Source organism: Ambystoma mexicanum, chromosome 2p, assembly GCF_040938575.1.
Source record: "Ambystoma mexicanum isolate Mex_15411 chromosome 2p, UKY_AmexF1_1, whole genome shotgun sequence".
Classification (NCBI taxonomy): Eukaryota; Metazoa; Chordata; class Amphibia; order Caudata; family Ambystomatidae; genus Ambystoma; species Ambystoma mexicanum.
In genome coordinates, this window is record NC_090923.1 from 1,177,101,671 (window position 1) to 1,177,113,026 (window position 11,356).

At 49.0% G+C, this 11,356-nt stretch overlaps 1 protein-coding gene across 2 annotated transcripts in view; it reads right to left on the bottom strand.

Moving 5' to 3' along the window:
* ALAS2 (5'-aminolevulinate synthase 2) overlaps nucleotides 1–6,322 on the bottom strand; it is a 56,063-nt gene extending 49,741 nt beyond the window's left edge. Inside the window, exon 1 of one of the 2 annotated variants that reach the window (XM_069645342.1) lies at nucleotides 6,203–6,322. In XM_069645342.1, the coding sequence (XP_069501443.1) occupies nucleotides 6,203–6,309 (107 nt within the window). In that variant the 5' untranslated portion in view covers nucleotides 6,310–6,322. Of the gene's footprint in view, nucleotides 1–4,744; nucleotides 4,816–6,202 lie in introns of those variants that run through there. The other variant, XM_069645341.1, reaches the window with a different exon arrangement.
* Nucleotides 6,323–11,356: the final 5,034 nt, after the last annotated feature.

Below are 11,356 nucleotides of genomic sequence, written 5' to 3' on the forward strand. Positions count from 1 at the left end.
TGCATATCTACTATGTAGCTCCCACATTGCCCTTGGTGACTATATGCCAAAAGTCACGTTGAGACTTTAGGGCCCCAGCATTCGACAAGTCCTTGCATCTCCCCGCACCCGGGACCTTTTCTTGCTATAAACCCAGGCTTTATATTCACCTCTCTGGGTCCATAACGTTAACACAACTCTGTTTCCAAAGGCCAGGTTTTGCCTTTTCTCATTCACTGTGAACCCTTAAAAGGGTACCATTTGAATGTGCCTTTAGAGCAAGGCCGAATCTGGTGACTTGAGCCTCCTCCCTTTCTGCTGAATCCCCATTTATTTCATTTTGGAGGCTAACAGGCGATGGATTTGCTGCAGTCATATTTGACAATGGTAGGAGATGAGAAGATAACAGGAGCATCGCCTAATGGGTTCCAAAGAAGACCAACAGTCTTTGTTTGTTATTGGAAAGCACCAAAGCAATATTGACCATACCAAAAATACGTAGTAAGACTTACTGGGCCATAATCGCGCTCTAGCACAGGTGTAACCCAAAAATCCTCTCAGAGCTTTCAGCCCTGAAAATAAATATTTAATATTTAAAACTACTTTCTGAGTCATCCCTAAAAGTAGGCATGGCAGGCCCCATGGAATCTCCCATTGCATGATCTCGGGATGAGTCTGTACAAATAATAGGGTGGAGGTCTACGTTTCTGGACTGGCCAACAGCTTATCGTCCTGCTCCCGGATCGCAGCCCAGTTTGTCAACGGCTCAAATTGAGTATTAAGGCCACACACTGCCACAGCATGCTCTGGGTCACCGTCGCCCAAAGTAACAGGCAGCTTGTCCAATAAGTCCTTCAAGACTGCAAGAGTGTCTATGCTGGGGTGAATATAGACATTAAAAATGTTTTTTTAAAACTATTATTGTGAAGTTATATCTTCGCAGCCTTTATAACAGCTGATAACGTTTGCCATACACACACCTTAGCATTGAAGTCTACCTCTACTCACACAGGTCGCCAACCCCCGACAGGCACGACAAAGATCACCCTTCCCTCCAGGATCACACTATATCTTGGGAGGATAGCTCAGCAGCAACGTGCTCGCCTTGGAAGCAAGACGACACGGAGGAACACAGGTTCAATCCCTGGGTCCGCACTTAGAAACCTCTGGGTATTAAGTGTGTTATAAATAACCTATCATATCATATGTAGTCTAGACATACTTAATGGTAGCAACAGAAGTCAACCAAGCCTTCAACTCGCAGAATCCACAAGGGAGTCTAATCAAAAGGCAACGGCTGGGAAAGGGGTCTCCCAGTAACACAGAGGGCTCTGGTCCTCATAGGAATGAATGAACTTTACTGCTTTGCATTGGTGGAAAGGAACTGGAGCAGCCTCCATCTTTCAATAGTTATGCTTGTTGCACACGTCCACCCTAAGTAAAAAGGCAGCCATTATAATCCTCATAAAAGCCATTCGGTTATGAAATCACCAGAGGGACCACTTGTAATTTAAATTTCATCCACGTTTGACAGATCTTCAGAAGATCATTTTATGAAACAGAGAAGCAGAACTATTTGGATGATATCATCAGAAATCAATAAAAAGCAATTTTATCTTCACACGAGGACGGTGCTGACATGATACTCTAAAATGCAATATGCTAACTTTACACACTCCAGAGTCTGCTTGTGTCTGCTCGTGGGATGTTTTTTAGCTGGGTTTTTTACCGTGGATTTTTTTACGGAAAAACTCATTGATTTTTTTTTTTTAGGCCATTACCCCCCAAACCCTCCCAACCCCCTTTAATTTTGTATATATTCCCGAACACCCACACCCCATATCTTTTTTTTAACCCCACTCAAAAATTTGGATGGGTTTTTTTCATTAAAAAAAACATCAAAAAAACATCCCGTGATGAAAGGACGTCGTACCGTAATAGTCTTCCATAGCGCTCCGAAAAGTGCCAGCTTTGTGATGGAAAAGTCAAAGGTCTGAAAGCGAAACGTTAGGGAGAAAATGCAAGCATTCAAAATATTCGAGAAGTGCGTGGTGCTATACAAAGAGCATATAGATAGATGGATTGCGGGGGCCGTGAGCCTGGGGGAAGCCCTTTGTTTTAAAATTTAAATAAAAACATTTTTTAAAAAAGGTAAGACATGCTTTTGGGGCCAGAGGATGAGCAGGGCAAAAGAGTAAGACAGAGTGTTGAGCTTCTTACAATCGCAGGAAAAAATGCCTGGGGCCCGTGAATACAAAGATAGAGAGAGGACAGGACCTGGGGATGGCAGGCGGGCGGCTGGGGAAACAATAAACAACATCAACAAAGCAAATTCACAACGAAAAAGGATAGTTCTCTTACATTTAACGGCATAGCTATTCAAACCATCTGAAGAGGTGCATATGGTTACTTTAGTGTGCGAGGTCTCATTTTCTAGCATTGGCGTTTACAACATTAACTTTTCTAAGTAAAGACGTAAGGAGGGGACAAATGAAGGAAGGAAGGAAGGAAGGAAGGAGGGAGGGACGAGTCCCTCACAGCCTCACAGGGTTCTTTGGGTGAGTGGTGCAGCCCCCCAACAAGCCAGAGGTGCAGGGCAAAGGAGTAGAAGGGGGTTAGAAGGATATGGAACCTTGAAAATGGGGCATGGGAGGGATGTCTCACTTGGCAAGTAGTGCGACTACCTAGGACTGGCCGGGCCAGATATTTGAGGAAGCTGTAGGAGTTAGGTATGATGTGTGACACTTGTTTCCTCGCTGGTGTGGCGGACAGAATGGAAGAAGCTGATCAAATGGATGAAGCGGATAGAATGGGCGCTCCAAAATCATCCGCCATGTAACATCACTACTCTTACTCTCTACTATCTATACCCCTGAGTAATTCGGCCTAGCTGTCCACATACGAATACGACCTCATCAACACCTCATCACCCTGATAAAACGCAGCTAGCCGAGCACATTCCGGCCTAGTTGCTCACTTATGCGTCCTTCAGGCCTAACGCAGCCAGAGCCCAGTCTGGGTGTCCACCCACCAGACTGCACACATCCAACTGATATCTCCAGCACCGCACCTAACCCCAGGATCCAGCTACAAGCCGGCAATTACGCCAGCTGCGCATATATCTGGTACACCCACGCACCCTACGACATTATCTCTCTCTACTGACCAGAACTACGGTTCCCGAGGGCGTTCAACCTACCAGCGCTCTGAGATCATACCAATGATATATAGAGTGCTACATAAATGCCAAATAACATGTCAGGCCGGCGTCGGCGCATGATGTGGCAGAGGAAAGGTGATTTTTCTCTGGTGAGGGTTTAGGCGGCACATGGGTTGGGAATCCCAATGCACAGGAATTTAGGTTAGTAGTTGTTCTTGTTAAGGTTCTGGGGTTTTATACTATTAAGGAAGGCTTGGCTAGTTGGGTTGTGATGGGCACGCTGCCAAGGGGGTTCAGTGGAGGAGCAGGAGTGCTAGGAGCGGGAAGGAGTGACATCCCAGAAGGATATCAGGGAGTGGCAGGTGCACTGTGTACATTTGGTCGGATAATGAGGGGGGTTGCCAGAGTGATGATTTAGAGGGGGTAGGCTGTTCAAGTTAACGGTTATGTTAAAAGTTGTGTAGGTTCGTTTTTAAGATGCTAAGTAAGTTCATTGTAAGCTTACTCCTGTCATATCAAATCAATTACCTTTAAATTAATTACCTTTCAAGTGCGTGGCGTTTCGTGTACCATCCTGCAGGGGGAGGGGTGCATGGAGTGGAGGTGGGGGGGCAGTGAGGGCTAAGAGCAGTGGGTATGCCATGCCAATGGTTGTATGTAGATGGACGGACTGAGTCCGAGTAACGGGCTACGAAGGGGGACGAGAGACTTTTCGCTAAAACAGTTTGCTTTGTTTTTCCATCTCTCCCCCCAGAGGAGGTATCTTGGCGCAGTACCAGCCAATGGGATTGGACACGTCCATCTTAATGGGTCTCGGGTGCTGACAGCCGCTTCCTCGGTCCACAGGCTCCAGGGCCCGGGCCTCGGCACACAGGTTGCTGTCACTGAGCCTCTTGGGACACCGTACATTAAAGGTGTCAGGTTAGGTGTGCACACAGACATACCCCCAGTGCCCACACTCCTGCAGAGCGGCGACTGCTTTCGTTCCTGTTTACACGTACTTCGAGCTCTTACAGGAGAGGACAAACCGTTCACGGCGGCCTTCACTTGTGGCCAGACGCGCTCAGGCGAGGGCACGTCCCGTTGCGTCCTTATTAATGCCCTCTCGCCTGTTGAGAATGGGAGGATGAGCAGCGCGCTGCCTCTTCCTATTCGCTATGCCCTCGGCTTTAGAGGAGGCTTTTTCGTTCAACGCTTACAGGCATGTGGTCCAAGCGGAAGTAGAATCCTAAATGTGTGTGACGCACGCAGGAATATAACACATTCGGGTGCTGTCAGGAGAGAGGCCCACCGGGACATCGCCAGACTTCCCAGCGGGCCTGTCCACCGCTGGATAAGACAGGATGGTGGCAGTCAACTGCATGGGGTCCACCTGCCAACGCCGCCACCTAGAGCCCTCCGGGGAACCTTACACCCAGGCGTAAAGCACCCTGCGAGTTGGCACTCCGACATGACAACTTGGACGCCTTTAAAGAGCTTATCTGAGTCTCACAGAAGCCCGCGGAGAGGGGATAGGCCCGCGCCTGGCAGGGCAGAGCCATTCTGACTCATGGCACCGTGTGTTAGTCCCGATATGCGCCCACAGCCCCCAGTGATGCAATGCACCTGGAAAGAAGAGCGCCCCCTGGTGTCAGCGTGTCCCTTCTCGCAGACGCAGCCATTCCCGTCATAGGAACCGAATGTAAGGTCAACCCTTCTCCCGTGCCCCAGCGTCCGATTAGCACCCCTTCCAGAGCTGCTCCCAGGCGTGGGTGAGACATCAGTACCCCGACACACTTTACTCGATAAACACAACATACATACATACATACAAGTAAATATGCATCTCATTAACCACACCCAGAGAGAGCTGCCCGCGGAAGACCGCAATAGCACCGCACACCCCTCCACACGCACCTTCAACAGATGCGAGTGACAGGAGCAACACGAGGACAGGGAGACCGCACGCGACAGGGGAGGGGCCAACAATAGGAGGGAGAGATGAGGAAAAGAAGCGCAGAGGTACGGAAAGAGAGGGCGAGATGGGCAGAGAGGGGAGGCGGGGAAGAGGAAAAGAAACACAGACATAAGAGAGAGAAAGAGAGAGGGAGAAGGGCGGCGAGGGGAGGCGGGGAAGAGGAAAAGAAACACAGAACTGAGAGATAGAGAGAGAGAAGGGCAGAGAGGAGAGGCGGGGAAGAGGAAAAGAAACACAGACATAAGAGAGAGAAGGGCAGAGAGGGGAGGCGGGGAAGAGGAAAAGAAACACAGACATGAGAGAGAGAGAAGGGCAGAGAGGGGAGGCGGGGAAGAGGAAAAGAAAGACAGACATAAGAGAGAAAGAGAGAGAGTTGGGCAGAGAGGGGGGGCGGGGAAGAGGAAAAGAAACACAGACATAAGAGAGAAAGAGAGAGAGAAGGGCAGAGAGGAGAGGCGGGGAAGAGGAAAAGAAACACAGAAATAAGAGATAGAGAGAAGGGCAGAGAGGGGAGGCGGGGAAGAGGAAAAGAAACACAGACATAAGAGATAAAGAGAGAGAAGGGCAGAGAGGAGAGGCGGGGAAGAGGAAAAGAAACACAGAAATAAGAGATAGAGAGAGAGAAGGGCAGAGAGGGGAGGCGGGGAAGAGGAAAAGAAACACAGACATAAGAGATAAAGAGAGAGAAGGGCAGAGCGGAGAGGCGGGGAAGAGGAAAAGAAACACAGAAATAAGAGATAGAGAGAGAGAAGGGCGGCGAGGAGAGGAAGAGGAGAAGAAACACAGACTAAAAGAGAGAAAGAGAGAGAGAAGGGCAGAGAGGGGGCACATAAGCATCGAAAGACAGAGGTGGGTGGATATACGAGTGAAACAGGGACACAGAAAGGAAGATAGAGAGAGAACGGGAGATAGGCGTGGGTGATAGAAATAACGGCAAGGCGCGAGACAGAGTCAAAAACGACAAGGGGCCAGAGATGCACGCAACTCGAGCAGTCGTAAGAATAAGTAGTAAACGGAGTGGCGGTGAAAGAAAAGAGGAGAGGAGAGGAGAGGAGAGGCGAGGCGAGGCGAGGCGAGGCGTGGCGGGAGCCACAGCGAAGTCCTACCTGTTGACCTGCACTGAGGACGAACACAGGGGGCGTGATCGGGCCCCTCCTTTTCTACCGGCCCTGGGGCGCTCCCAGGCCGGCCCGCCTCGCTGCCACTCTCTCATTGGATGCCAAGGACTCGACTTGACAGACAGATCCCCCCCCCCACCCCCCGCCATGTGCCCCTGTCACTGCCGGGTAGCATTTGATGCCGCACTCCTGGAGTTTGGCCAGTTCTGACAATACGCTTCTGAGAAATCCACTTTGGAGCCAGCTACCCCCCCCCCAAAAGATGTCACATTTTTAGGGTGTATTTTGACTGAAATGAGACCTCTTCCCCCACGCCCGATAGGTGCCACCCTTAAACCTTCTGTTTAACGCGTCTAAACCATTGCAATGCACATTGTTTAGTTAATAGCAATACAATATGTGTATACACAGTTTGCAGTACTCTTAAGTGGGGGAGTCGGTGGGGATTGCAACCATTTACTCTGTGATGCAGGGCTTAAATGTACGCTTGTGGTATTTAAGGCGTTTTAAGAACAATACCAAGAACAGGCATATTTTAAATAACACAGTGACAATCTATGTAAATCGAGTGTGCAATTACTTGGCTAGCAGCTGATAAAAGGGTCTCTGGAGGGAGGGCCAAGGGCCTGCCGCCCTGTGATTGGTTAACAGGGAGTTCACTGGGCGGGGAGAAGGTCACACTGTGGCATGACTTTATGCTGGGTAGCAGAGGCGTTGATAGGGTGGGGCTGAGGCTGCTATAGCCCCGGGTCTTTTGGTTGTAGCCCCGGAAAGAAGCTCAGGGGCTACCGCCAAAAGGCTATAACTAGACCTGAGTCCCGCCAGTCCCGACATTAGCGTAGCCCCGGATCTTTTCCAGACCTAGCAACACCCCTGTGGGGTAGACTGCTTCACCAGGAATAGGGCACCCACAGTGATGTCAGAACCTGTTGCTTGACTCCTGTGGTCAGTGTGCATTGTCGTCTGCGCTTTCTTGTGTGTGTCATGGGCTTGCGGTAAGCAACCATCTCTTGTAATCCGTGAATGATCAAGCAGGTGCGGAATACGAGTGCGTGTTCTCGTAACAGGTCAGACCATACATTCTGAAGGTCATCTGTTGCTGGTGCCGGGGCGCATGTCTCTGTAATCTCTCAGAAGTGGGCACAGTCCTTGGGCATGTGATGTGTGAGAGGACACTTGGGCCAACTTTTTCAAGTTTCGCAGGAACCTTCTCACTAGATCACTGAGGCCACAGAGGAGGGATCTTTCAAGGATGGACCCCCCAGGTAATCCACTAAGAGCTTGACACAAGATCCACCCATTTTTGGCAGTCCACGTGCTCAGAATATTTTGTCCAGCACCGGCATTACCGAGGCAGCTGCCGTAGATTGAAAGACTTGGAGTTCAGGGAACCGGAAGCTTTCATTGATTGACATTAATGTGTATGACCCGGAAGCCATTGTCCTGGAACTGAAAACAGCCACCTCCTCCCATGGTCCTTTAGGAAAGGGGTCCTTTGAAGAGGCTCAGGCCGTGAACGGTGCGTGACACTCTAGCACATCAAGAACACTGTAAGTGTATTATCCACCAATGTGTCCAGTGCTTGACAATGGCGTGTCCAGCCTCGTTTGACTGGGCTGGCCCAAGTGGGGAACTGACTTATGCAGGGGTGGCATGAAGTACGAGCGCACACACATAGAGATCACGGTTTAGGATAACGGGGTGGCACCTAGGGTGGCCAATCAGATTCCAGCGGTAGCACGTGCCATCCCAGGCCATTCCGCGGACACGCCACTGGTGCTTGAAACAACACTTTTCACCGCATCATGCATTTTCCTGCGACAAATCCTCTATGTCCTTCATGAGACACAGGAACCAGACACTGCAGCAATGGGGTCGGGGCAACTATTTGACTTTCTCTCAGTAGTAGACCTTCAGGAGTCGTTGAGCCTACAGAAAGGATTACATGCAAAACCTGAAGCTCCTCAAGATTCATGGCAGACGCCCTGCTCGTCATTTCAATGTTGTGTCTCCACCTAGGAGTGCGTGTGTGGGCAAGAGACTTGGGCAATGACACAGTGGTGTCTTCTTTCGACATTTCCACCTGCTCCTCCAGTCTCCCAGAGGGAGGAGTCTCACACTGTGAACGCTTTAGCGAATGTACTCCTCAGTCCCTGACTGTGCATTGTCTGAGTTTCCAAGACGGGAACGCAAGAGGAAATCGGCAGGGTTGTCCTCCTTCCCTGGTTTGTGCATTATTTGGAATTTAAGGCCCTGGTGGCGCAGACCCCGCTTCTCAATCTATGAGGGCATCTTCACCCTCAGATTTCCTCAAATAGTGAGGAGCGACTGGTGACCTGGTGCTGCAGTGAATGTCTTGCCACCAAGGGACAAATTATGGTGCTCAGATGCCAGGACAACTGCTCTCCTGCTCCAGTACGCCCATTCAGTGTCAGTCAGGCTTGTGCTGGCGTGTGAGACAATGGGCCTCATTCTGACCCTGCCGGTCTGGTAACGGTGCCGGTAAGCTTCCTGGCACCGTTGTTTCCGGACCGGCATATTACAGGTCTACCTGCTGGAGCCGACGTGCCTGACCGGTCTGACCCTGCGGGCACAGCGGCCACGATAGGCAGACTTGTCACTGGAGCACCGGCACCATTGCTAATGGTCCCGGTGCTCCCGTGTCCCCACTCCCATAGAGTCCCTATGGGAATGGGGATTTACAAATGTACCAGCACCTGACTTCCTGGCAGCCGGACTTGGAATAGACCGGTGGCACCGGGAAGTCAGTTGACATTAGGGGTGTCACGGTATTAGTTTTATGACGGTACGATAGCCTTCTTGCCAAATGACGGTATATCATGGTTATCGCAGAATAGCAGGTGGAGTTAACCAATCTTAACACATATTTTCTAAAAGGTCATAAATTGTCAATTTATCATCACAAACAAAACCAGGCACACAGGGCCAGAATTGGGCTTTTCAACATACTTTCCACTGAAATGTCATCCCTTGCTTCCACCAAACACAAACACACGTGTGGAGAGGAGGAGGGGGCGGGAGCCTGCTGAGAGTGGCAAAACAAACTGAATAGCTTTTCTTAAGTGGTCATTTAGGCTTTTAGCCCCCCCGCTGGCTACTGGTGAAGATGAACATGTTGCCATCTTTATAACCTGCATGTCACAGATCAATGGAGGCTGATGGTAGTATACGCTTGTGCGCATACACACACGCACACGCACGTTCTCTTTACGTTACAGCCTTTAGTTTACTTGTGGACCAAAAGGTGTTCAATAATCACGGACATGTTACCCTTTAGTATGGCAGCAGGGAATACCCACAGAGAGGAGTGAATTTCGTAGTGTGTCTTATTATATGTAAATTCAATGATAGAACCAGGGAAATCCCCCATTGTCATATGTTTAGGAAACATTTTCCATTATAAATATATAGACCCCAAAGCCGCCAACCCAAAGTAAACCCTTTTCCTTCTTGGCACTGTATTTATTCTTCCTTTTGCTAACATATTGATGTTGTATCAGACACGTGTGGTTTATGGAATGGCATTAAAAACTGCTCCAACTGAAACTACTTGGCAGATGGCGCATCCAACAGTGCAAGACCAAGACTGCGCAGCACTTGCTTACTGCAGCCTTTCCAAATCAAATTGAGAAGCACACTTAACGGTATAAACGGTATACCGGTATAAACAATGTGACGGTTATTATTGTTTAATTGAGTGGTTCACGGTATCTTTAACGGTATACCGTTATACCGTTACATCCCTAGTTGACAGTAAATTATTACGAGTCTGAAGTAGCACCGGCAGGGTTACCGCCGGACCTGTAACAAGGCCCAATCTCTTATAGCGGGTTCTAGGTGATTTTAATTTTCTCAAAGTAGATTTAGTTGTTTTTATAAAAATGGGTGATTTTGACTCAAATAAAATCGCCCCCGCAGCCTCTCTTTACCCTCCTACACTCAACCTAAACCCACCCCACATATATATTTGGGACACAATTAGGTAAAAAAAAAATGTACTGAGTGCAAATATGCTGTGGTACAATCTCCCATCCCTTATATTATGCATAGCAGCAATGGGTGCATATGTATGCATTTCTATGTTGCTGTGGGTGAGCTGCAGCATCACCTGTGTATAGTTGAATGCATTCCATGTTTGGAAGGGAGTGATGACATCATGTTGGGAGTCATCAGTTGGAGATTGGAGAGTGGGGAGGGCACTGTGGCCGGGGGCTTTGTTACCCATATCTTTGCATCACTGCAATAAAGAAACTCTTGCAAATCTGATAAGATATACTTCTAACCTCATTTTACAATACTTCTCAGGGTGTCCTTCCCTTCTTCAAACTCTGCCAAGGCCAAGCTAAGGCCCCCTGGACTGGTGTTGAGACCCAATTCAGTGCAGAAGTAAGAGTCATAATAGGCCATGCATGTGGCTCCGGTAATCCTTTGTTTAATTTTGACAAAAGCTCTTGGCCCAGATGAGTCTACATGTAGTTGAGACCCTGCATCGGGATCTCCCACCGGGGAGCACTAATTGATGCACACTCCTGAATGTGTCCCGCACAACATTGAGCCATGCCCAGAAGGGACTGCAGGGAAGACAGATGTGTGGGAGCCTGCGTCAAAGTGAGGGCTTCTACCGTCTTGGCACCTGGCTTCATGCCACACCTGGAGAATATGTAGCCCTAGAATTGGCATATCAAATTCACATTTCGCCCTGTTCACAGTGAATTGTTCATCCTCAGGTGCGATGCACAACCTCCTGATGGTGTCATTGTGCACCCTTGGGACACACAAAACACCAGAATGTCATCACATATAGTTTGGGATATGTCTGATGGCTTTCGGAATCTCTGCCTGAAATACTTGGGAGGCTGATGAAATGCCAAAACATAAGCATCTCTACCTAGATAATGTTTTGAGGGTTGTAATAGTGGTACTCTATCTAGACGCAAGTTCCTGTTACAAGTCGAAACCCTTTAATGAGGTCATATTTGGAAATGGTATGGCCCAATGGAGTCTATGGTTTGTGTAATTTATTCAAGGTGGCAGGTGTCGCAAGCTGTTCATGGCCTGGTGTGACAGGCACCTGTCCACGCATATAAGAATTCTATCTTTGGAGCCACCTTTTGGAATGAG